We start from the raw sequence: 21641 nt of genomic DNA, 5'->3' as shown, positions 1-21641 counted from the left end.
AAGCATCGACGATATATTATTCAAGCCAGAAGATCTTGATCTCGAAGTTCCCAGCAAATTCCTCAAGATTCTAGACTACCTTCAATCAGTTAGTAACTCTTTGGGTTGCTAGTCACGATCCAGTAAACCGTACAAGACTCTCGATACTCGGAAACTGTGAGGTAGAAACCATACGTAAGACGAAGAAAAAGAATAAATATGGGAGAAACGATAGTTTTTCGAAAGCTAAGATCAACGAAAGGCTACACTGTAAACCAAGCTTCCGGTAAGACGTTCCAAAGCACCAACGTCCAAGCTTCCATAGATTAGGATTAGTCTTTGAAGCAGCTTCGTTCGTGCACACAACGAGCAACTCGTTCATGTTTTATGGTACGTTTACGTGGTTAGGTTTCTTGTCGTTCTCTCCATTGATGTTGCGGCATTGCAAGTAAGTCAGCTAACGGCTAACAATAACGCAAATATACCAGTCCCGTCGTCGCTACCTGTTCTGTTGTAGTTAGACTTTGCATTCCTCGGGTTCGTTCGCGAATGCCTTTCGAAGACTAGACAAACCGGGTCAGAAATCAACAAGCGGAACTATCAGAGAGAAGAATCCGACAAAGTTAAAGACTTTGCGTTTAATGATATTTAATCGAAATTTTCAGCGGTACGAAAGTGACGTAAAGGGAGAGCGAAAAATGGGAGAATTTATGAAAGAACGTGGAACGACCAGGAAGTAAGTCAGTTTCGAAATGTTAATAATTATTGTCATGATGCTACCTGGTAAGATAATATTGCGAATGTCGAAGGAAGGAAATAAAATAAAGCAAAGGTGGCAAGAAATTCCGAAAAAATAGAGAATAGAAAATTTCGAAACTGCAGTGCAATCGAATGGACTCGACTGTACGTTTGTCTGAACGCGTCTTCCTTCAAATATTTGCATCTTTGCCCTCGCAAGAAAATACGAATCGAATCGCAAGCAGTGGCCTGAATTCCCTTCGATAATCTTCCACGTCGTTCCAACCTCGTCATTTTACCATCGTCCTCGGTAAACTTTCCAATCGACGTAACCGTCTACCCCCTACGTAGAAATATTCCGATAGATATTTCAGCCGCTCGCGTGTACATAAACGCACGTGTGTGTCGCGTTCCACCGTAATACGTCGTCCTTATAGGAAATTCATAAGATACTCGAAGAGCCGTAAACAGTTGCAAGGTATTTCCCAAACACGCAATATACCCGCGCATATTGAATATCGCGCGAACGGAGGTGACAATCGCAAAGGAAATCGCTTCGACTTTCAGCCATCCTGTTACCAGTCGAGCTAAAGCTTCTCGGTGACAAGCAGGGATTAATTTGACGGCCCGGTTGAAAGTAATATCGGCCCTCGTGAATAATGAACCGAAACGCGGTCGCACGTACGCGGACGAAAATACACTCGATTTAACTTTTAATTAATGGATTCGTTAGGGTAATTGAATCGACCCTGTACCGGTGTAACTTTTATCACCGCACCGACAGACCCGACATTCAGCCTGACTTTGCGGCTTTCAAACTTTCTACGATGTTTCAAACCGTCTACGCCGCTAGTTACTATACCGTTTCCAATTATTTAATCATTTTTCTGGACGAGTGAAATATGTTGGGAGACAAGTTAAACTTGACGTCGTTACCTAAACGCCAACCTTTTACTTTGCTTTACGTTTTTAACCGGCAGAAACTTATTCGTCAACCTAACGTTCTTAAACACGGCATACGGGAATTAAACGAAAGAACAGAAGGGTGGATGATAAAATTGACGCTTGTAAGATAGAGAAACGAATTCACGATTGTGTGTTTCACAGTCGGAGCAGTGATCAATATGTCGAGGCGCAGAATCGACGGAAATTCGTTGAATCGGCAGGTACTGCGGATGAGTAAATGACAAAGGCTGGCTTTGTCGTGTGCCGTGCATAGCGTCGGCCGGAAGAGGAAATCGAAAGTGTGATAGACCCTCTGGGATGCAGCGAAGCCGGTATGTAGTCTGTCTAGCGCAGTCGGTGCATTAATGCGGCCCGATGAGCGAAAAGCTGAATATCAGACCAACTTCTCTCTGATCTTTCTCTTTCTTTTTCCATCTTCCAGCTAGACAGAGTTTATTGTCGTGTCAGCATCTTCCTACCTTTACTCTTCGACTAAAAAGCTTCAACACACTTAGTCGAACTCGTGATTACTTTGTTTTATCGAGCTTTATATAATCGTTAAAAGGTGGAACCGATTAAACCAAATGTCAGCACAGTCGAATATAAATATTTTTGAGGCAGTAAGAGCAGAAATGGACCGAGCAAAACTTTTTTCTAAATCGGTTCATAGCGTTGATTTAGTGCGATAAATGGAAAGTGGTCGTGCAAAAGACGAAGGAATTCGTTTTGTTCATAATCAAACTTCAATAATACATTTTATTCTACATTTTCGACTTATTTCCACACGTAGAATAATCTCCTCTCGATTAGCTTGCCATGTCCAATCCAGAATCAACTATTATACATTCGAGTATACTCGATAAATTTTCAAACACGATTTTCTCGAGAACTAAGCGGACGAAAAAATGTTATTTCCTGTCCATTTTGTTACTTTTCGCGAGGTATCAGCTTGTACATATCTCTCGACCGCACGAAATTCAGCTTATTAAAATTCATTACGACGAAATGAAATCACGAGTAACACATAGCTTTTACGTGTTTCAAACTGCTGTCAGGTCCGCGTGTCTCGCACTGTTGCATCATATATGTAAAGCTACTTAAACAAGGTACTTAAAAGATTACGCAAACGCGGCGCTAATCGAGTTTTATTAATTCATCGAATCAACTGAAGACCAATTGACCGTTACAGTGTTATTCTCGGCAGTGTTTCTACTATCTTTGATTATAATAGATCCTCTCCGTGAATATCGTCGAGACGCGCCACCCTTTAGTCTCGATAACCCTTCAGCAGCCTCTTAATCAACGCGATCCAACGAGTTGGAGGATGGGAGATGAAAGAAGGAAACGAGAACGAAAGCGAACAACGAGCGATGACACGCGGAATGAGAGAGAAAGGGAAAGCATGGCCGGAAATGAAATCGAAATTATTTTTCTCTTTTTCCCTTTCTCCCCTTTTCTCTCCGTCCGGATACACGCACACGCATGCGTCCATACACACACACACACACACACGTACAACGGATCGAATGGCTGGAAAATACCATCGAACGAGAAAACAGCAGTAACGAAAGACAAAAAAAGACGAGAAAGAAAAAGGGGAAAAAGCAACGAGCCGAGAGGCTGGAACGTTAGCCGTTCTCTTTCTCCTTTCTTTTTTCCCTTTCGCAGCCGGCAAAAGCGCGTTATGTAACCACTCGTGGAATCCGGACTACGGGTTATTCTGCGTGACTCGGCTGCGTTTCATCGGCGTGTACGCTTAACCCACGAATAACACACCTCGAACGAGCGAATGGCGCGTACACACGTTTAAGGACAGGCGGCTGTGGGCCATAACATCCCATAAAGATGCAAATAGCCGATTGCCTCTTGAAATGAGAAGTATCGAACACTATTCAGGCCATAGGCCGTTCGATCACTAGACCTCTACCTCTCAATCTGCGAAACAATCTCTCTACGATCTAATCGAAAAGAGTGTGATTGAAGCGTTGCGTTCTTCGGCCAGAGATTCGATAATATTCGTGTAAATGTTTAAAGGAAAATATTCGCTAAAATATTTATCGAGCGGCAGAAATCCCCGTTTAAATTCCGTTGCTTTATCTCGCTAAAGATACGAATTTGCATAAACCTGGCCAATCTAGCGATTACGAACCAACCATTCTTCATCTGTGGATAATACATGCAACCCGCTCACGCGCTTAACAAACTTCCATTACAGTAATTGCAACGGATACACGTAGTTCAGACTTTCCCTTGTATCTACCGCAGCGTTATCCGATATGTTGTTAACGTTATATCTGTAGAACCACAATAACGAAGAAGAACGAAAACAGACGTTTATCGAACAGATTTAATGAACGTATCATCTCGAATAAAGTAAAACGCTGGTCGAACGACCTCGAACTTGCGAAGCGAGTTGAAGATAGCGACCCTGACGAGAATCGATGGATTACAGCGACGAGTAAAAGGACTTACGATGTCCCAGGAAGGCCAGACAAGAAAAGAAACTCGGCAGAAACAACTTTTCCTCGTAGTCGAATGCAGTTTCACGCAACCGAGGAAAGAAACGAGGGGAACCGTTGCCAGGATACGATATAGCGAAAGGTGAGCAAGCCAAAACGAGATCTCGGAGCGAGCAATGTAAATTACAATGAACGATGTAAATTACAATGGGCTGGTGGCGTTCGCCATGGAAACTACGTCGTCTCGCGCGATTAATTAAAACTTACGGTAGATTCGGCTGTTTCCCGTCAAATTTTAACGAAACCCCGAGGAAAGAATCTGGTTCGTCCGTTGGCGAGTCACCCTCGCTGATTTTCCGGCACACGCGTAAACGAAAGCGCTTTAAATATTCCCAAGGCGGACACTTTCATTTCCGACCGCTTCCTGTCTCGAGAAATATCATCGTAGGAAATTGTCCGCGAGCGCAACGGCTAAGAATAAGCCGAAGCATGACCGAGTTTCGCTCTTATCGTCGACTTGTTCCCTGTGTGTACTTTCGGTGGGCTCGTGGCAAACATTCCAAACGCTGCCAGACACTCGATAGCACGGAATTGAATTTTAAAACGTGTAAATTCCACGTTATTAACTCTCATGGTACATTTGACGCGTTATTTCCATTTTTGTGTTCTGGAAAGATGGCTGGCATTTTACATCGAAAGAGAAATTCTGCTCATCTTTATGATATTACGAATATCGTAAATGAATTACTAATTAACTAAACGATAAACGCGTCCGTCTTTGGTAAAACAGTCTTAAACTTTCGTGTATTCTTCTAACAGAACACAATGTGAAAGGCTCTAAGTTTCCTAAAAGAAATGGAACTTTTGCATCGTCTGTGGAATCGTACAGACCGTGGCAACTAGCTGGATAGCTAATTATTTGTTAAATGACAACGCTAACTAACTGAGACAACTGTACCAAACCAAGCATGTAAACGTTAACATTTATATATATTTGCAAGATACATGTAACTGCAGTCACTGATACCTTACCAAGGGATGCGACGATAAACGATAAATAAAAATAAGAATGCTTTAATATATTGTGTTTTCTTCGTAAAGTATAGACATAGTGGACGAAAAATATATTTTTAACGCGAGGCGAAAGAAGGTCAGACTCGAAAGGGGTAAAAGCTCTGTCATTAAAGGAAATCACGTTACCGTGGAACATTAAAAGTTGTTTCTGGATTGAAACTAAAACCAGATTGGGACATAAAATGTTGGAGGAGAGATGAGATATAAGAGACAAGGGTTAAAATTTTCATCGACATCTATAAAGCAAAAGCATCGTACATGGACATCGAAGCAGTAAAAACGGTTGGGAGACGTAAATAATTCGTCGATTACGTTCTTAGAAAGATGTTCCCGGCCGTTTACCCTCCTTCTGTTCTACCCTCGAGAATCGACATGACAAAGCCACAGCCCTCGCAAGACGTACCGCCCTATTCCTGCTCGCATTGGCAGCTCATTTAAATAAGAGAGACATCTCTGACGAGATAGAGATAACATGAAAAGGACCGAAGCAAGCCCTCCTCTCTCAATTCTATTGGGTGATAATCCTCCTATCCTGAATTTTTCCCGATGTTCTTCGATTATCTCATAAAACATTGCTGTGTATAGTACACCATAAATAATCGATAATACTTTCAGGCCTTTTCTTCCCTCTAATCTACCAGTAGTTTATCATGGAATATGTTTCGTGAAAAAGAAATATAAATCTAGCTGAAAAGTATAATATAAACGTGAAAGCTTCGTAGCGTCTACTATGTTAATAATAATTCACCTGGTTTGTATCAAATTTCGTCACAACTACCAAGCGTTAACAGTTATTTAGACGTTACGTTGTTACATAGACGTTACGTTGTTACATAGACGTTATACCGTTCCAAGAAAATATACGAACAAGTCTGGGAAATTATATGAGGGGAAATAACATTTAGTACATAGCAAGTTAGTAAATAGAAAATTAGCGAGCTCGAAGACACAAGTCGTAGGCATGAGACAGGACAGAAATTCGTTACTACCACTTTGTAGGAGGGTGCTAGACGACGAGAAGGACGAGAGATACTGGTTTGGCATCTACGCAATTTCCTTCATTAGCATAGAATTTCCGCAAGATACCCTTCCCTGGCTTTAACCCATCCCCTCTGATTTTACGGCGAGCTCCTACCAACAGCTCTTTCCCCCACCACGACTTATCCATTGCGTAAACCAAATCTCTAGTTGAACAGAGATACGAGACATCCACCAGGTTGTCACTAGTCATTAGTAAACCAAACCTTATATAAATCAATCGATTGACCCTTGATTGGGGGGTCATTACATAAATGAATCGAGTGACCTGACGAGTGCAATGATATTGCAGACTAAATATTAAAGCTACGTAGAGTTACAGCGACACAAGGAAGTATTTGAACACTTGCCATAAATCATTTTTATGAATGCATTATACGTGCCGCATGATACTGTTTGAAATTTCAATGAAACTTACCGAAAATATACGTTTGAATATCACAGGGGAAAATATGTGCGGTTTTGTTGATTTTCTGATTTTTCTGTTATTTAATGTTTGAATACTTTTGCGTATATAAATTTTCAGATTGGTTTCAAATTTTACCAAGTTAATCATAGCGGTGGAGCCTCGTTACGCTGCTGTTTCAAAATGTTTTGTGCAATGTACATAATTAATATATCCACAAAGAGTTTCTATAAGTATGAAATACTTTTGCGAGCCACTGTAGTTTGACATCGTCTCTCTATACCTTTTCCCATCATCCACTTATTTCACATCGGTCAGCGAACAAAAATAACACGCTCTTACAATGCAAATACGTTCTATATATTTCATGAATTCCATGCCGAGCCAAAATAAACGAACTACCGTGACCGTCGATATATCGGACATCAAGCTGTCTCGTCCAAGACAGTAGCAGTGCATTTCGACATATACAGTGATCGCTGTTGAACTTCCTTCTTTACAATATTGTTCGTTCAACGGTCATCAAGATCTAGTTATGTACTCGATTACCTCGAAAGAACAGTTGAAGAGACTGGAAAAGTAACGTCGACGTATCTTCCGTGTAAATCATGTCGTCGTTTTCATATTCAACACGCAGGACGCGTAGTTAACCCCGTTGGCTATCCTGTTCGCGATCAAATTTCATTTAGCTCGATTCTCAGCAAGCAAAATGTAATTTCCATGCAAACTCCCGACCAACAGCGTAAACTTTCCTCGCTAACTAGAGGTCGAGCAGAAACGACTGGATCATCCGGGTGAACCACGAGCCAGGATAAAGGGGTGAAAGTTGCATTCGGCCGTCAGCCTTTTTTATCGAGGCTGGAATGACGGCGAATCAGGCCGAACCAAGATAAAGGTCGCTATAGACCGCAACTTTACAACTTTATGGCTGGCCAGGTAACTAAGCAAATTTTACGCTTCTGCACTTTATGTGCCAAGCGACGAATGATACTTTTTTCACGATCTCAACTTCGCTCAGATCGTAAAACTCCGCTTAATCACTTTGTCCTCTAATAGATCGGCTAAGCGAGTTATCTGCTTAATCCAGCTTCGTTCTGATTAAAAGTTATCCATCCTTCATCAAGAATCCAACTACATTTTGTTCAATCTTCCCTACTTCGTATCCTTTAATTACTCGACGGCTGGCAAATTTTTAAATCTTAAAAATAACCATATAACATATAAATACAATTAAAAATTTGTCATGTTAGAGTACAAAATACTGCTTGCCTGAATCGTTCTAACATATATGCAATTTCCAAGTTCCAGGTAAAGTCCGTGCTGTTTCTCGCAATCCTAACGAACGTAGTTCCTCCTTTTTCAGACAACTACAGCGGTTCACCAAACAATATTTCTGTTTAAGCCATCGATACTTTTCTAAACTTTTAACCGGCAAATCATCCACATTTCCGTAAATTTTCTCCGAGTTAGCCTTTTCAAATTTAAACTGTGTTTGTTAAAATCCCCGCTACAGTTTTAAGTTATATAGATAGCAAGACAGCAGAGACGCAAAGTTCAGTTTTTACAATAGCTATTGCTGAGCATCTACACATCCTTACTCACACTTACACTGGTTAAACGCAGTCCAACCACTTGTCATAAATTGTCCTGAATAGCATCGGACTAACTTGTTCTGGTTATCTTTAAAAATACGTCGTCGCTATTAAATACGCTTTAGTGATATCATCCTTTGTGCACAGACATCTCGTCTATGGTTTATGGTGGTAGACGTTGCTCTTATCGGTAGAAAACTTCTATCGATCTCTATTTCCAAAAGTTCTAGTCATTGATCCTTGCTAGGAGTACTTTGTCCTATCGCAAAATGCTCTTACACCGAAAGTGCGGATCTAGGAAGCACTGCAGCTAGCTATACCGATAAGCTCGGTATTACGATAGACCAAGAATGATATCTATATTCTCTGATTACTCGAATTCTCTTCAACGACTGCGTTACCTTTCTTTCCACTCACGCATATCGTAAACCTGATTTAATTCGATATGATCTCCACCATGTCGGGTAATACTAACCTAATACTATTGTAGTCTAGAGTGAACGAAATTTAAAAAGAAATATTTACTGAGTAACATGATTAAAAGTGTGGCTAGATACACGCTTGAAAAGAAAACAGTATGTCAAGAGTCAGATAGTGACAAATTCTGAAAAAGCTAATCCTAGAGGGATCTAGATCGCGAAAGGAGGATTTACTATTAAATAATATGCGTATGTCAATTATGTATTGAATGCTTATTATCCATGGCACATTAAGGAAATAATAGAAAAGATGAAATAGCAATTTTACTTACGTATGTACATTTGCCTCAGTTATAAAAAATCAGACATCATTAAATCTGCATGAAAGCTTTCCACTAGACTGTTATTAATTGCCATAGCGTCCATATATCACCATTGTTTGAAGTGATATCCGCAATCAATCAATAATCTGCAGAAGAAAACCAAAGATTCAAAATAAACGTTAATAAACCTAAGACCGATTATATTACAATGAAGAAACAATCAAACTCAAATTTTATCTCAAAATATTGCAATACAAGGTATTGGTGATGGTCTAATAGAGAAATAGGAGGCTAACGAAAACCGATTACGAAAAGTTCGAGACACTGTTTAATTTCATTATAAATTCGTCTAACAAATGATTAAATAAACGTACATTGATCAAACGAATCTAATAGTACTCTATAGAAAGTGAGAAAGCACTCTGTAGTTGAAATCTTGCTGTTCAAACAGGTAATACGTCTTGACGTTACGCTTTTCGACACTACAGTAATTCGTCATCCCGCCGAAAGTTGCCTAGCTGCTTTCTGATTGGCTGAAGCGGCTTGGCGCGTTTCTTGCAAAGTAATTCGCGCGAAATTGAAATGTCTCTAGTAAACGACAACGAACTCTGAAAATTTAGATAAGATAACAATGAGAAATTTTTAATGTTTTTTCTTTTACTTAATAAAAGGCACGTACATTTAGATGAAGAAATGACTTTTTGTAAAAATCAAGAGTTTATGAATCATTCTATAAATCTCGTCCATTCTATAAATCGGATCCAGAGTTGTCATTACGCCGATGATGCTTAAGTATACAGACGAACCTGGCGTGAAGTCAGCAGTAATGATCTGCACCTTAGAGTGTAAGAACGCTTTGATTAAATAGTCTTTGAATAATTTATTTATCTTTCGTTAATCTAGTAGAATTTTATATGATGACTAGACCAGGCTCGTAGAATTACGGCCAACATTATTTATTTTTGTTTCTAATCCATCAGTAATTGTACAAATAGCACACATCAAACTTATTATATCAAACTTTATAAAACTTAGGATAATAGTTACATACATACATAATAAAAAGCAATGAAAATTTACTGTTGACCTTAATAGTCATAAAACATAGTATGTATATTACTTTATTGAATTTTTATAATAACATTGTAACGCGCCGCAGATTGTGTTACAGAGGTAGATATTCGAGAATATGACGATAACTTAGACAACCGGTGTATTAACATGTGAATGTGGAAGTTGGACGGAGTGATGTGAAGCGGGCAGTGATAACAAATGTCCGCGTTCCATCTCATTTACTTCCTGCTGTTCGGTTCCTCCTATTGAACCAGTGGAACGTGCAAGACTGTTTCGTTGTCTGCACATGTACGGTGTTTCTCCAGGTGATGGAGTTTCACGACCCTGTAAGAAGCATAGATTATATCCATATTTATTACACGAAAGTATACCTATAATCTTTAATTTAAAGATTATAACATTTGATTCAAAATATATCAAAACATAGTAAGTATCTGAAAGTATGGAAACCCACTCCATTTAATGCTATACTATATATATATATACGAAATAAATAAGTCATATATCATGTTTCATTTTATAAAAAGGGGAAATTATATTAGGCCCATTGATATTTTTCTGAATGCATAACTATTTTATCAAACTTATTAGTGCTTATATTAAGAGCTTATTTTTGAATATTCATAGATATTCTTGCACTTAACGTTACATAATATTACACTTTCAAGAATAACTTTGCTCCAGTCCAATAAGAAACAAAAAGATTTCACTATCTCGAATAGACAATTACCATTTGGCTGTATAATATTAATTGCATAACTCTGGAATAATCAAACGTAAACAACGAATAACAGTTACCTATAACTGTATTTGAATCTGATCTAATAGCTTCTACGCATTGTCCAAGACATTTTGATTTAGGGCAGGCAGAGCGGGAATTTGTATCTCTCTTCCACTTAGACTGCAGAAGCGAAGGGATAGATTTTAAATCAACCGAAGGTACATCGAAAAACAGAAAGCACATACCTGTTTAGAAGGACCACAGCATGTTGCATGATTACAAGGCTTGTCAGTCTTTGGGCAATCTAGTACACAATCTTCTGTCGGTGTTTCTTTGACCTCGCTGTTAGAGTGGTACTAGAATATTAATAATAGTTCCTCAGTCAATTATCAATTATATTTTATATCTTTTTATAATTTCGTTATTTTGTTACCACTAAAATCCTTCATTTATCCAATTTTTATGTAGAATATACATTCATGTTAATACAACAGTATAAAAAACGTCAAATTAAACAGATCACTTTCTGTATTGATCACTAATACGTAATACTTATATGTACGATATAAATTACTTACATCAATAAATTCAGGCTGAATTGTTGTAGAATGTATGCCCTCGTTATGAAAAAATTCTTTCACTTGCTCAGCTATTTTCATATATTCTGACAAATTTCTGCATTTTATATGCGCTGAAGCGATAATACGATCACCAGCTAATTGCCACACATGGAATTCATGTACAGCTAGAACACCGTCTACGTTTTCTAGTAAACGTTGCTGAATGGCATCCACCTAAAATAACATATTCTGTTTAGATTTGTTACAGCTAAATAGTATAAAAATTAAAATTACACCATGAAAATTAATCAACGATCAATTAGCTAAGAAATGCGATAATAAAAATAGCAAAAACCTTTTTATTTGATACAGATCCGTTTATAGAAATTTGTACATGTTAATAGAAAATCCCGGTAACGGATATTACTATTGACACTATTCTTATTTTATTTTCTTATTTAGAATCTAGAATGATTCAAATTACCTGAATATGTGTCGGTACAGTCTGCAATAAAATCAGTGCAGATTCTTGGAGTAATGGCCATACCGATTGTAAAATAAGAATAACTATTAAGAGCGAGAGAGCTGGATCAATATAAAATCTGTAAAAAGAAACAAACATTAAGAGTATTACCGAAGATATTAGATCGTAAAATAAAAATAAAACTGTGCATTAGTATACGATTTATATTATAGGATATGTTAGGTAATTTATGCAATATTTACCTGTATTTCCATTCTGTCAGCCAAACAATTAAAGCAGAGACTATCACAATCACAGATCCTAGTGCATCCGAGAGTACATGAAGAAACACACCGCGCATATTCATTTGACTCGCGTCGTGTACATGGCCGTGTGTCCTTTTGACTTGTGGCGTCGATGGCCTATAACTATCATCATTTTCATTGTCATCCGTTCCTACTAGAGTACTCAATCGATTGTGACTTCGAGATATGCCATGCGAATGTGCATGAGAACTCCTATGTTCTGCAACCAGAATTATATGACTACACGTAAAGAAAAATATTAATTTCTTAATAACATTTACCATGAAAGAGACATAATCCAATAATATTCACTAATAATCCAAGTGCTCCAACCCCTACAAGCAATTTCGCCTCGTGTATTTCTTCTACTTCGATAAATCTTTTACACGCCTCCACGGTAATACTGAAACACAATGCGACTAAAAAAACGGCGTTGACTAAAGCTCCTAAAACTTCAGCTCTGGCCCAACCAAATGTGTTTTTGGACCATTTCTTTGGTGACATCTGTAAAAAGAATGGAATTTCTAAAATAATGTTCTCAAATATATTCAGAAAAACAATCAAAGGAAATGATTTGAGGAAACGCAAGATATAAAATTTATAATTGCGACGAGCTTTATAATATTAATTACAAATTAGTAAATTATGATGCTAAATAAATTCTTGCTGAAAGTCGACACAATTACTTGATATTTATCTTGTTCTACCTACCTTGACGGAAAGAAATGCAACGACCAAAGCTGCTACATCAGACAACATATGAAAACTGTCAGCTATCAGAGCCATACAGTTTGTTAGGTAGCCCACGACTATTTCGACTAGGAAAAATAGACCGGTGAGCCATAACATCGTTAATAAACGACATTTCTTTCCTGTGTAACGACCCATAGTAACGTTGGTACCTAAAAAAAATATTTCAATTTTATAGAAAAATTACTAAACAATATAAAATTGTATACAATCAGAATTATTGCACGATTATTAACCTAACTTCTTTGTGTCAAAAGTTCAATCTAGAAAAACATATAGTAAATACAGAATAGAGGAAAAAACACAAGATTTTAAATATACAAAGTGTGAAAACAATTGAGAAAATGTAAAAGCTGTACCTTCGAAATTCATAAACAACTCTATTTTTCCAATTTGCTTTATTCTTTAGACATCATTAAAAATATACTTTGATCGTAATATTAATGCGTTCTTACAATACTTAATTTATCGAGTATATTCATTTTACAAAATTTATTACCGATTAGAAATCAGCAAGAAATAGGCATTCTGCGCATCGACGATACTTTCCACAGAATTTTATCGGTTGAAACGTCTTCTATAATTAAAATTTCATCAAAACGTCCCTTACAAATATTCCATACTATTATGTTACACTCAACAGTGGATACCAACAACAGAATTTTAACCCGCGTTGAATATAATTTTAACGAGGTAAAAAAATCAGCTATGTTTCGCCAAATGTAACTATATTTTACTCCTCGAAAACGAGTTATGATAATAAGAATTAATTAACAATTTTTCATGTAGTTTATCCTCCAACGTGATCACAAATGTAACATCATTAAGGATAACCGTCTGCGGTATATTTACATTATATATATACGTTATTCTTGGAAAAAAAAATGTTTCGGTAACTGATCCGCCACGACCAATTTATTTTCCGTGAAACTTATTATTAACCTCTTATTATTATTAACCGATTTCGAATTAGTACGTCATAACGAGGAGCAGCGACATCATGTTGAAACCAGAGATGTTGCCTTAGTGTTATTGACGTGTCGTGTAAAAAATATTGAATAAATACACGTGGTCTTGAAGAAACGTCGTTACACGGTGAAAAACACCTGTGTACTTCGTACAACAATTTTATTTAATAGGTTCAGAACACGCTATATGGACTTGGAATAACAAGGTTTGATTTCGACTCACGCCAACTAGTTTCTGATTTTCTAGTTCCTTGAAACTCCTATAAATGCTCCTATTGTTCCCTAAAATTGATGGAAATCAAATCATTAAGAAAGAATAAGACGACGCGACGCAAACACTGGAAGGCCTAATGTTCATTCTTATCTTTGTGAGCACAAGGTTGCGCTTTTATCCCTTATCTGAAATGGCGACATCTAGGAAAAATTTTAAGGTGCATAGGTAGGCTGGTTAACAACTCTGCAAATCTTGATTGTTATTTCTATCTAGATTAGCGCGTAAAACTACAATCCGGACGTATCCGGAATCAGTTTTTTACGCGTTCTGATCACAAATCATTATCAAATGTAACTCACCCTGAAGTACAAGCAACTCGTTAATAAAATTTTATAATCGCGAAAAAAATCACTGAATTACTAATTATTTACAAATATTAAGTCGTCCGAAAAGAGTTTCTTTCGTTTATAAGGAAATAATGGATGTACGATATTTTTCGTTTTAAATTATTTTATCGAATTACGTATGATCCATTTTGTTCTATCAAAATAAAGATCACAACGTTCGACAGATTAGGTTTCTTGTTTGTATAAAGATGCATCGTTATGGAAGACGTGTCTGTAAAAGAAAGATACTTTTCGGACGACCTAATACTAATACGTACACAAGAGCACGCGTAAGTACAACTAAGCACAAAAGAGTACGTAAATATTTTTGTGAACACATAATAACTATCGTCCTCCACACCTGACACTGTATAGCAACATTGATTCTAACTTCACAAAAGTAGTATATGTGTAGATTTCATACGTAATTTCATACGCAATAAAACTTCAATGTAATATGCAGAGATACATAGGAAGATATATGTACAATCTACACGGTTCTCTTCAGTCTACAATTTTCGCCTTATATTGTGCGACGAGGAAAAACACTTGTGAATAATAAAGCTATTCTAGTCGTTTAATGTCATTTATCTTTCTGTCCAACTTTACTATCAGCAATGGTCTGAAAGTATTTCACTGTAGTAACTGATTCCTATCATTTAATTGAGTCCTGTTTACTTCAGGTGAAAAACTTATATGTAACAACATTTAGTACTAACATACCACTTGACCAGGGATAACAGACACATAATACAGTGCCAAGGGAACAGAAAAGAACATATTCATAAGAATTTCGTTATGTTTTTTGGCAACGGTAAATATTTCCAACGAAATAAAAACTCGTACAGTTATAAAAGAGCGAAAGATCACAACACGATTATCAACGAGATGTAAAAATTTCTTACCACTAAATCTCCCACCGATAGCAACATTTTTGTTTGTTAAATCACGCGCATTCACCACGCTAACAGGCATATTTTATAATTAATACGTGTATTTTGTGGAGAAAGAATGAATATAAAGTGGGCAAACGAGCCGGACGAATATCGCGAATAAATTCAATGAAATATCTTAAGCCACCAGCTTTAGAATAATCCTCTTCTTCCTTTTGTTCAAATATCAAACGGAACTTCGTTCTTCAGCTTTTAATTATCAAAATATCATCAACCGTCAAAATCTAAAGCTTAGCACCAACTCATCGCTACTCGCTCCACACTAAATATTCAGAAAGTACTAAGCGAAGTAATTAAAGCCATAAAAAGAAAGTAAACAAACCTTAGTCGCCATCAAGAATAAGACGGTATACAATCTGGACGAATTTAAAGAAAAACAATTATAAAAGCATTCCTAACGACGGCTGAAAATAAAAAAGAATCCTCCATGGTAGAACGAAGAAAAACATAAAACCGTAATTAAAGATATTAAGTACATGTATAACTTGTATGTATATTATGTACGTATATATATATATACATATACACTTGTATGTATATTAAGCATAACACATAAGCAATCAAATGAAGTACGAGAGATTAGGAATGATATATTGCAAAATAATCAAGTAAAGCAAATAGAGCACGTCCAGACAAAAGCTTGGACGTTTCAGTAAAATAAAGGATTATATATACAACATGTGCAACATTCGAAATAAAAGAAACAATGTTATGTCAGATTTACAACAAGTCACTAGTCTTCCTGCTCATACTTTCGTCAAGAACTAGAGCAATTGAAATTTTGACCGAGATTTCCTCAAGGTAAAACAGGAACTAGATGGACAACAATGGCATCGAACTTACAGGCAATTATTAAAAACAACTACATGAATTAATCTCGAGTCTAAGTCTATGCAACATATCAAGTCCAGGTTCGAACGAAATAGATATATCAAATATGTTGTTATTAAAAAATTATGTACCAGAAAAAGCATGAAAATACCTGCTGAAGCTATATAAGTGTATATGGAGCAACATTTTCCCAAACAAATGACATGAAGCCATTGTAATGCCCATTTTGAAACCTGGAAAAGAAAAACATCTCACATACAGTTACCGGCCCATTGTACATACGTAATACTTATACGAATTAATTAAAAAAATATAAAAGACTCCGATGATACTTAAAAAATATAACATTATCGCGAATTACCAAAATGGTTTCAGATCTAATCGATCGATAACCACGTAACATTAATATCCAGCATATGGAACGATTTCATCAACCAGCGTTTAATCGATAATAATTTGTGCTGGTATCGAACACAGAACAGGCGAATATAAGTTTTAAGAAACTATCTTAACATGAGATATATGTTGGAATAGTGTTAATGGATCTTCATCTGATTGCTAAGAAATATTAAAAGGAGCCTTATAAAATTCAAACCTAAACGTTGCCACATTCCCAATGTTTCACAGTCACAGACGATATTATAATGGCTACAAGTAAAAATCTCCAAATATCAAAAACATTGCTTCGAAACACATAGAGCAAACCCCAGAAGTTTGCAAAGAGAACTGGACACAAATCCTTACAAAACAAAACTGTCGTTATCGTTGGGCTAAGACTCCGGCTAAGAATACAAAAGCTATCAGTCTTAGTTGAAATAGCAATTTCTGCATTAATATCCAGATAAGCTACGAAAATATTGTCTTATTTTCGAGTTAGGATTTTCGAGTAAGGAAAATTTGGCGAACGAAGACGACTTAAAGAGGCTTTGTACAAGGGTTGATATTCTTCGAATAGAACTCAAAAAGAAACAAGTTCAACTTTTAAAGGCATATGTTCTATCTTCGAAGAGAAATTGGTGGACCAACCTGTTTATCAATGTTCCGAGGTATAGTTCCAAATTGTGTTGAAAAGTACTATACGTAACAGGAATAAGAGAACAATATTGAAGATTCTATGGCTGCTCCAGTTGTCAGGTTTCGATTCTACTAAACATTTAAGGGATCTGGTGGATAGGAACTAAAAGTAAAACCTTCTTCTACAAAGGAAAGCATGCGAAAGAAACTGCAAGAAACACAAGTTACAATATCTGTGAAATTGGACAAATGAACAAGAAATATGCCAAGCACCAATTAAGGCAAGGAACTAAAACACAATCGATGAAACAAACAATTAATTTGGGAAATATATATGGTTATTTTTAATCTAGAATTATGGTAATATTAATAACAAAAAGGGAGAGGAAGAGAATAATTTGGATTGATAAATATTTTACTTACCAGCTTTAACACCCTATTTATTGAAATTATAGAATACGTCTAGGGTACCTATAGGAGTGTACTCTTTAAAGAAGTCTCCTTAGTGTAAGATTCTTTTAGAGATTAACTTTATAACATCTCGTATGGACGCCATCTCCATCTCACTGATCTAAACCTCGTTGAATCGGGATGGAAAGTTAGAGTAAATCGTAAAATCTGGAAAAGTGAAGGAAGACCGATGGAATTCGATAAGGATACAGTGACAGGAACAGCTAAACAAAATTTAATTGTTAGAGTCTCGAAGAACTGATCGAGAAACTTATCATTCTATCGTTCATTGGTACCTAAAGCGTCTAGGAAAGATATTGTACAGAAAATAGAAAAATGATTTCATACGAATTGTCGGAAAAAATCTTCAGAAGAATTAGTGTATGCTCTTCTCTCCTCACTCATCTAACTCGTGTGTCATCTTCGATCGGATCGTAGCAGGGATCTAAAGGATCTTTATAAAACATTATCGAACATTGAAAAATCAGTAGGAAATATAAACTGTTGGTATCGATGATCTGCCACAAATATAAAAGAAACTTGGCATTTTTTATGAGATGTCCTAATATTGAAAATTTGGAGAAAAATCTCGAAAGTTTGATTAAAATAATAGAATAATTTTAAAACAAAAGACATGGAAATTATGTTTTTCTTATTATCGCCCGTTCTTAACCGAGATATCGCCGATGACGCGTAAGAGATAGCAAAGACGCTCGCTCTGGTGAATCAGTTTCGGCTAATGGTGGGGTTAACTCTGCATCTATTAACGAAGCAAGAAATGCGTCTATTAACGAGGCAATACTATACTTGACATAATACAGTAAAGACTACTCAATGTTGAATTCATCGGCAGTGAAAGGATACTTTTGTGAGCAACAAATAACGTATGACGAACTCGTCAGCGAACACCGCAGCTAGGCGTTACATCTAAAGATTTACTCGCGAAAGATCTGCTCGTATCTGGCCCATGAATTGTCAGCTCTAGTATAAATACAATGATATTTCTGTTTATGAATAGTCTGTAGCAGCTCGCGAATTGATCGTGAACTGCTGGCAAATAGTTCTAGCCAATTGTGGATCCAATATATCTGCCACGAAACAGCCAGCCAGTACGAGTGATAAACACAACTCTTCAAGGTCTTTATACTTATTTTGTTGACAGTTTGACAAATTAAATTAATGTCACCAAACCTTATGATAATATCGGACTTGATCTTATTTTAATCAGAAAGATGTTATCAAGATATTGAACAATTCTTTGTTAACAAAGAAATAAAAATTAAAAATTTTCTATCATTACTTTAATATTGTCTTACCGATGTGAAGGTGATACAGATCTTAAAAAGGAGAACACTGGCCTGTCAAATTACTCGCTTGACTGATCCCCCCTTAAGAGAGCCCCCACCCCATTTATGGGGATGCAACAATTAGAATACAGTCCTTTGTGAACATTTGTGGAGTCTTGTTGATAATATTTATGTTATAAAAAGATACTAACATGATATTTTCTAGAAACTATTTTTCATGTTAAAATCCAATACTTTTCAATTCTTCAATGTTTTAGATATAAAAATAAACTCTTCTTTTTATTACAATACTTAGTACTTATGTAATTATTTATAAATTATAAACTATTTTATTAATTTTAATATTTTTAATATATCTCAATAACTAATAGCAACACAGTTCTACTACCAAAAATATAATAGATGCGTGATATATCTTCTCATTTCAGCAAGTTAACAAGAACTAGTTATGATATCAACGTTATACATAAGTACCTATATACATGATGCTATAAGATGATGTCATTGAGTGGTTCGTAACTACATGAAAATATTGTCACTTTTCTGGTGATAAGTACAGATAACAAATGACACTTTCAAATTCATTTTTGTTATCATAAAAGGATCACATCTCTGGATTTCTCAACACGGAATATCAATAAAAATATCTATCAATGCCTTAGTAAATTGAGATATTAATATTTTGTACATTGTGATATTTCTTGTATGTCCTACTTTGTTACATTCTGAATAAAAATGTGATGACTGGAATCGTGAATTAAACAAGGCACACACATATGATTTACACTAACATTGGATTCAACAAACCTACATTACACTCATTCTGGAAAAATGAAGGCTATAACTTCAACTTTTTATAATGTACAATGCAAAACGCATCAATACATTTCTAGAATGATCGTGGTGAGTCATGAAAACAGATCTAAAACAGATCTTATACACTTGACATGAACAACCGTAAATTTATAGTTGCGGCAATTTTTCTCAAAAACTGTAAAAATATCAAACATATTGTTTAGATCACAATTTATATGTTAGATCACAATTAGCATTCTATATACACAAAATGTTTTTTTGTAATTTGCTTAACATTCATGCTTGTATGTTAATATTGTTCTTAGATTATTTACTATTTAATTTTACGTGTCTATTAAAATGTTAGTTTCAAGTAACATAAATACACAATTACAATGTAATTTAAGATAAAGAAGATCAACAGATTATTAAAGTACCTTGCAAATACATGATAACAAATGATCATTATTTTGACATTATACAACTAAATATGATCGCCTAGACTAGTTGTATTAAAAACATGTTATTAATAAAGAAACATTTAAAGACATAAAGTTAGGTACTTCATCTTATCTAGGTTAAATAAAGAATAATTTCCTGTTTCTTTGTTAATAGCATGCTATTCACTTTCTATCTGACTGTCAAATGTAAACATGCTGTAAATAAAATCAGTGTGAAAGCTAATGGTTCTTCAACATCATTTTTAACAGAATGGTTCAATGGCAATGTATGATTTCTTTGATTAATTTGGTCCTTGTGATGATTACAATATAGGTAAAAGGATTTGGCTATTAATACTATGTCACATGTAATACTTTTTATCAATAGTACTTTTTAATCATTTGATAATATTATTGTTTTATATAATTTATTAATAATAAATTATGTTTAATTGTACAAATGTTTTAGTAATAATGTTAAGCTTTCATAAGAAAAACATCAAAATAAAAAGATTAACAGAAATTCTCAAATATTTTATGCATTATGTGAATTAATAGTCGTTTTAATATATTCTGTCTCTCCACATAAATAGAACATATATATTATACGATTTATAAGAAATTAAGTATAATGTTGTCACATACAACATTTATCTTTATTGTAACATTTGAAATTACATTTTGTAAAAAAGTTTTTATTTTACGAATGTTGATGATTGCCACTATATATTACAAACATGATAGTAAATATAATAACAAAAATTAATAATGAATATGTTTTATTATGTTATTAATGTAACATATCAATTTGTTTTATACATTTAATAATAATAATAAAATTTATAATCTTTAGAACACAACCTTATTCAACAACAAAAAATATTATTACATATATTTAAAGAGGATAATCGTAAAACAATATTTAAAAACAACATTTAAATATTTCATAAGTTAATAACAACGTTATTTGCTCCATTCTTATTAGATTCATTATAAATATTATAAACACATGTTATAAACACAATAATTGTACTTACTTTATAATAAAATATTTATAATTCTTGCTATAATATATCAAAATTGCATCGAGTAACACCAACACGAACTGTTTATGGACATGTTACACAGTACTGATGTGTATTCACGAGTACAAGAACTAATAAAAACTGACATTAGATTTTTTTTAAATGCTCCAAAACACTAACTATCTCAATTCATTTTTAAAAAACTAAAGTGTACGAAACATTCACATTTAATCCCAGTTTAACAAAATTCTTGTATAACGTTACGTTACAAAACCACTAACAAAGTAACAATAAAGATAGATAATCAAATATCACTATACTTTTTTTGAAACTACCAACAGTAGCCATAATGATACATTATGTTCTGAAATTGACTAGCAAAAATGAACTGAGTTGTTTCTTCTTTAATCTA

The 21641-nt window shown here is 35.2% G+C and overlaps 1 protein-coding gene and 1 long non-coding RNA gene across 4 annotated transcripts; one reads left to right on the top strand and one right to left on the bottom strand.

Moving 5' to 3' along the window:
- Nucleotides 1–10048: 10048 nt before the first annotated feature.
- Nucleotides 10049–21591, bottom strand: LOC122575361 (zinc transporter 1). 3 transcript variants are annotated; one of them, XM_043744168.1, is made up of 9 exons: nucleotides 21242–21591; nucleotides 17636–17830; nucleotides 12808–12998; nucleotides 12378–12600; nucleotides 12055–12316; nucleotides 11813–11930; nucleotides 11347–11562; nucleotides 11014–11124; nucleotides 10049–10371 (listed from the first exon to the last, which is right to left on the bottom strand). In XM_043744168.1, the coding sequence occupies exons 3-9, from the start codon at nucleotides 12982–12984 to the stop codon at nucleotides 10174–10176; spliced, it is 1305 nt and encodes a 434-aa protein (XP_043600103.1). In that variant the 5' UTR covers nucleotides 12985–12998; nucleotides 17636–17830; nucleotides 21242–21591; the 3' UTR covers nucleotides 10049–10173. The 3 variants fall into 3 exon arrangements, with proteins under 3 accessions (XP_043600103.1, XP_043600102.1, XP_043600101.1); XM_043744167.1 differs by lacking the exon at nucleotides 17636–17830 and adding an exon at nucleotides 13346–13423; XM_043744166.1 differs by lacking the exon at nucleotides 17636–17830 and having other exon boundaries at nucleotides 21242–21590.
- On the top strand, nucleotides 17837–21068 carry LOC122575362. The gene is made up of 3 exons (XR_006319410.1): nucleotides 17837–18799; nucleotides 19398–19872; nucleotides 20380–21068. It is a non-coding gene; the product is annotated as an uncharacterized LOC122575362 (long non-coding RNA).
- Nucleotides 21592–21641: the final 50 nt, after the last annotated feature.

The sequence above is a fragment of the Bombus pyrosoma genome, linkage group LG15 (assembly GCF_014825855.1).
Source record: "Bombus pyrosoma isolate SC7728 linkage group LG15, ASM1482585v1, whole genome shotgun sequence".
Classification (NCBI taxonomy): Eukaryota; Metazoa; Arthropoda; class Insecta; order Hymenoptera; family Apidae; genus Bombus; species Bombus pyrosoma.
This window is presented reverse-complemented; position numbering and strand designations above follow the sequence as displayed.

Bases quoted from the DNA above. Each gene is read 5' to 3' on its own strand.
- LOC122575361 (XM_043744168.1), bottom strand. From the start codon at position 12,984: ATGGGTCGTTACACAGGAAAGAAATGTCGTTTATTAACGATGTTATGG. The intron at 11,931-12,054 runs GTAAATATTGCA...TTCTTTTTACAG, and splicing joins CTGACAGAATGGAAATACAG to ATTTTATATTGATCCAGCTC. The intron at 10,372-11,013 runs GTATGTGCTTTC...TGCTTCTTACAG, and splicing joins GCTGTGGTCCTTCTAAACAG to GGTCGTGAAACTCCATCACC.